The 5,527-nt window shown below is 39.4% G+C and overlaps 1 protein-coding gene across 1 annotated transcript in view; it reads right to left on the minus strand.

Moving 5' to 3' along the window:
• Positions 1–201: 201 nt before the first annotated feature.
• Positions 202–5,527, minus strand: part of myo1g (myosin IG) — a 112,095-nt gene continuing 106,769 nt past the window's right edge. The window contains exon 22 of the mRNA XM_037535569.1: positions 202–2,205. Within this exon, the coding sequence (XP_037391466.1) occupies positions 2,046–2,205 (160 nt within the window). The 3' untranslated portion in view covers positions 202–2,045. The remainder of the gene's footprint in view (positions 2,206–5,527) is intronic.

A 5,527-nucleotide genomic window follows, 5' to 3' on the forward strand; every position in this document is an offset into this window, starting at 1 on the left:
ATTAATCATGTTACTGGAACTGTTTTGTTGGGTGTTCCAAGAACGTCAAAACATTTTTGTCCTAAAAATGCATAAAACACACACACACACACACACACACACACACACACACACACACACACACACACACACACACACACACACACACACACGTGCCACCCATGTCTCTATTGTAAAGTTACAATGATCACTTCCATTCAATCACTTCATTAAGCTTTTAATATTTGATAAAAATCCCATTCATTATTTAATAACATCTGCAGGAAAAACTATAAAGAGGTTCCAAAGCAATGATGTTTTAAATGAACACAGCTCATCATTGAGACCCATATATAAATAACAGTACACTGAAGTATTTCTGTATATACAATCATTCATAAAAACAGTACGCAAAGACTGCAGCAAAGGCTGCTTCATAGACCCAATACAGGCCAAAGAGGAAGTACGAGGACAGTGCAAAATAAGTTTGGGGAAGAAGATGGAGGTGGCCATCAGAAAACACCATTGGTTACATCTGCACAGGCAAAATGTGCATAAAAGGCAAAAATAAAAATAAATCAAGCATGGAAAACTTTAGCATATGTCCTTGATGATGCCTCATTTAAAAAGTGCAACAGGGTGGAATTACAAAACAAGCGATTCTTCAAATATATATATATATATATATAATGTTAGCATGTACATATATGGAATGGTCATTGGGTTACACTACTGGACCTGAAAGCCACGGCTGTAACATTTACAGTTTGTACCTTGATGAAAATGTAACAGTGTACATGTCCAAAAGCATCCAGACAGCTTTCTTATTCTGCTACTTTAAGGTGACACAGCCAATTGTACTGATATAATCTCCATAGAAAAGTACTGACCAATAGAATGGGACACTCTGGAGCAGCTGTACATCAGCCATGCTCAATCCAAGTGGGCTAAAGGTGTATAAAGCCCCCCAGCACTGGGCTGTGCAGCAGTGGAACTGTGTTCTCTGGAGTGATATAGCTCCATCCAGTACCTTGGAATGAACTGGAGTGATCCAGAACATCAGAGGCTGTTACTGCAGCAAAGGGGGGCAAACTCCCTACTTCACCCTTCATTTCAGACTTATGGACATACAATGTATTTTAAGGTACTTTAGTTCACTCAGACGACGACTTGTTATGATACGCAAAGATAACTGATCCAGCCCACAAATGCATCCTTTCACAGCCACTGGTGTGACAGACAAGCTTTATAGAACACGAACAAAAATCCCATTTACATCCCAAATTCCTAAAAATGAGGAGCAGCGATTCCACATATATATATATATATATATATTGCTGTAGCTAGGATTCCGCATTTTGTTATGCTAATATTGACGTGCACCACTGTGTGGTGTTGATGTGCTTGTTACTCAGTGGTCTGGTGGACTCACCGCATTAATGTTTTTAAATCAATGCAGCCGTAACAATTTATGTAAAAAATACCAGAGGTAAAAGATTTTTTAAGTGTCCAGCGTAGGGTTTTCCTTTAGCAGCTGTAGCCAGTCAGCAGCCTGTCCGTGTTGTCCACCCTCACACACACACACACAATCAGCAGGCCATGTAGGAGGAGAACACAGTGAAGGACACAGCACCTCCACACTTTCACTCCCCGCGGAGGTTGAAATATTAATAATTTGCATAATGTTTTCTTTTGGTAAACATTAAAAACGGATCCCACAGGCCTGAACACCACAGAATCATCAAATATCAAATAAAACTGCCAAACTCTGACTTTAGATGATAATTTCAGGCTTTACAGGGCGACGCAGAACAGGCTACAATATATCTTAGCCTGTTTTCATTATCCTGACTCGGTAGTAACACTTCCTTCAGTTTTAACAGAAAAAATCTTACATAGTGCAGCTTTGACTTAGCCAGCTAGCAATGCTAAAACAACTGAAGCCACTGTCTGTGACTGGGAGTGAGTTCAGTGCTGTAGCTCCACAATAAAGCTTAAACGTCACAACAGCAGCCATGAAACAGCGCATTTGTGGGCGGAGCAATAGGTCAATCACGTGGGATCGATTATTGAGCGAGCAGTAAAGTGAATCCTCCGCGACTCTTCTTGAAGTCAGCGGTATTTTGGCCAGGCCTCGTCTCCATGGTGATGCTTTTTGGTTTGCCGCTCATGTGCACCTGCAGGCCTGTGGAGCAAACTCGGACCGGCAGGTGGACTTTCCTCACCCTGAAAAAGAGGCACATACACACACGTCACCAACACGTCATCAGAATATGGAATATTTTTGGACTTCTGCCCTCCAACAGCAAACTAAAGGAATTTACAAGTCTGAATTATAAAATAATGAAAAAAAAAATCATTAAAAAAAAAAATTATAAAAATAATGAAATTTTTATTTCTTTTTTGGCCACCACTAACCCCGCCCCCATTGGAGGTCAATTAAAATGTTATTGCTATTTGTAATGTATTCATTAGCGAGGGCATAAATAAACAAACAATAGCAAGAGATGGAAAAAGATAATATTACATAAAAAATAAGCAAAGGACTGCAAACATTAACAACACCAATAGTGAGACATGATAATTATCACTGAACTGTCTTAATTCTTCATGTCAGGCTTTCAACAAGGTGTTGGAAACGTTCCTCAGAGATTCTGGTTGGTTATTTGAGTTCCTGCTGCCTTTCTATCATCTGGAACCAGTCTGCCCATTCTCACCTGACCTCTCACATCAACAAGGCATTTTCGTCCACACAACTGACCGCTCACTGGACATTTCCTCTTTTTCGGACCGTTCTCTGTAAACCCTAGAGATGGTTGTGTGTGAAAATCCCAGCAGATCAGCAGTTTCTGAAATACTCAGACCAGCCCGTCTGGCACCAACAACCACGCCACGTTCAAAGCCCCTTAAATCCCCTTTCTTCCCCGTTCTGATGCTCGGTCTGCACTTCAGCAAGTCGTCTTGACCACCTCTACATGCCTAAATGCAGTGAGCTGCAGCCGTGTGATTGGCTGATTAGCTATTTGCATTAACAAGCCTAATACAGTGGCCAGTGAGTGTATATATAAAGTATAAAAAGCATAAAGTATATTTGACATGTCATTCAATCCAGTGAAGGTCATCAGAAAAGGCCTACTGATTTTTTAAAATAAAAAATACATGCTTCTAATTTTTAGGTAATTTTTATTTAATAGAATCATCATGTTTGTATTTAAACTTTGCAGTAATCTTTCTATTTCAGTTTGGTTGGAAATAAAATAGTTAAATTCTTAACTTTACTATTTTCTTTGCCACAGTATCCAGCTGAGTGAGCTCTCTCACTGGTTCGGCCTTCGGAAGGAGTGAAACGCGGCTTGATGATTGTATGCAAGCAATGTGCAAAGCCACCATCAAAGAGTTGTTTAACTTTGTGTAGCTGAGTTTGTGAAGGTCGTGGGAACTTTGTCAGAGTCATAATTCTCTGTAAAACCCACCGCATCTCAGAAATAACCCATAGTGGTGCAGCAGCACCTGCTCTTCACTTTTAGCACAGAAATACTCTTTGTGGTGTTTAGTGGTGGAGCCAGTGTTGCTGACTGTATATATATATATTTTTTTTTGCTATTTTGGAATAAAACCCCATATCTCTGTTTTTGCTGTTTTTCAGTTTTTGACATGTTTGTGAAAGTACCTGTTGCCCTTTACGTTGAATGTGAATATCAGGGTGATTGGACCAAAAGAAACGACCCAAAATAACTTTTAAAAAATCCTGGTTCCATTGACTTACATTAAAGGTAAAGTATGTTTTTCCTTCTGTTTTCACTTTTTTTTGCATAACTGGAGAGCACCAGTTACCCTTTATAGTTTGTTAGAATTTTACGATGAATGGACCAATAGAAATGCTCCAAAATAACATGGGAGAAAATCTCATTCATTTCCATTAAAAGCTAAAAGATTTAAACTTTAGGATCTTCAGGAAGAAAAAAGAAATGGTTTTGGTTGGTAAAAATGAAATGTGAAACAAAAACAGTCAAAGCCACAAAGAGGCTGTAGTGTGAGACTGACTGTAGCTCAGAAACGGTCTATAAATGACTCAGCTTTGCATTATGTCTCTTTAACTGCTTCCTGTTCAAGGTCATGCCCCAAATTTACCAAACAAACGCACAGTGAGGTTGGACTTCACCTGTTAATAAGTCTTTTTCACGTTCTTTCACTTTTTACTTTTTCACCAATGTTTTTTTTCTCTGGATTACATTTCGACAGTTTCGGTTTTTAGTGTCCTGTCAACACATAAGTGCATTACAGAGATCTCAGCAGCTGAGCACTGCAACCCTGAGATGGCTTATACATATGGACCAAGGTCTACATGAAAACGACAGCCGGCAGAGTGGAGAATTAGCCAGCCACTCTCTGAAATAACAGTACTTCACTTCTCTTTCTGCACTTTGCCGTGTGCTCAGTAGTGGACACTGTATATACAGTATATAATGAACTTAACACGTTACAGCAGACAGCAGCTGTAAACCCTGCAGCGGAGAGCAGGGCACAACCTCACACACTTTGGATTTTGCTAAATAATTTTAGGAGTATTTGAGAGTAGAAGAGTATTACAGTCCCATTTCTAAAAAATTGGTGCTGAGCAAAATGTAAATTCAACCAAAATGCACTGATGTTCAAATCAGTTAAACCTCATATTCATTAAAAATAGTACAAAGACAACAAACCAAATGTTGAAAATGAGAAATGTTATAGTTTATATATATATATATATATTTATATTTGCCCATTTTGAATTTAATGCCAGCAACACATTCCAAAAAAGTTGGGATGGTGGCAACATAAGGCTGGTAAAGTTGTCTAATGCTTGAAAAACACCTGGTGGTTAATTGACAAGTCAGTAACATGACTGGGTATAAAAAAGTGTCTGAGAGAGTCTTTCAGAAGTAAAGAGGAGGAGGGTCACCACTCTGAGAAAGACTGGACCATCAAATAGAGCAACAACTCAAGAAGAACGTTCCTCAACATAAAACAGCAAAGAGCTTCTGCTTTTCATCGTCTACGGTGCAGAACATCATTAAAGACTCAGAGAATCTGGAGAAATCTCTGTCTGTGAGGGACGAGGCTGAACACCAGTATCTGCTGGCCGTGATCTTTGGGCCCTCAGGCAGCACTGCATTAAAAACAGACATGATTCTGTAGTGGAAATCACTGCATGGGCTCAGAAACACTTCTGAAAACCACTGTCTGTGAACACAGTTGTGTGACTGTGTGTAAAACGTTTGTTGTCACATTCACAATTGCAAGTTAAAACTAAAATAGGGGACATTAGTGCACATGGCCTGGGTGCCCTGCTCATCTGTGAAGGCTCCATTAAAGCTGAATGATATAAACATGTTTTATCAACATCTGCTGCCGTCCAGACGACGTCTTTTTCAGGGAAGGCCTTGATTATTTCAGCAGGACGATGTCAAACCACATTCTGCATGAATTACAGCAGCATTGATGCACATTAGAGTCCAGAAACGGTCATTTTTGTGTTCTTAGCATTTACAGATATATTACACTTGAA

Source organism: Pygocentrus nattereri, chromosome 27, assembly GCF_015220715.1.
Source record: "Pygocentrus nattereri isolate fPygNat1 chromosome 27, fPygNat1.pri, whole genome shotgun sequence".
NCBI lineage: Eukaryota > Metazoa > Chordata > Actinopteri > Characiformes > Serrasalmidae > Pygocentrus > Pygocentrus nattereri.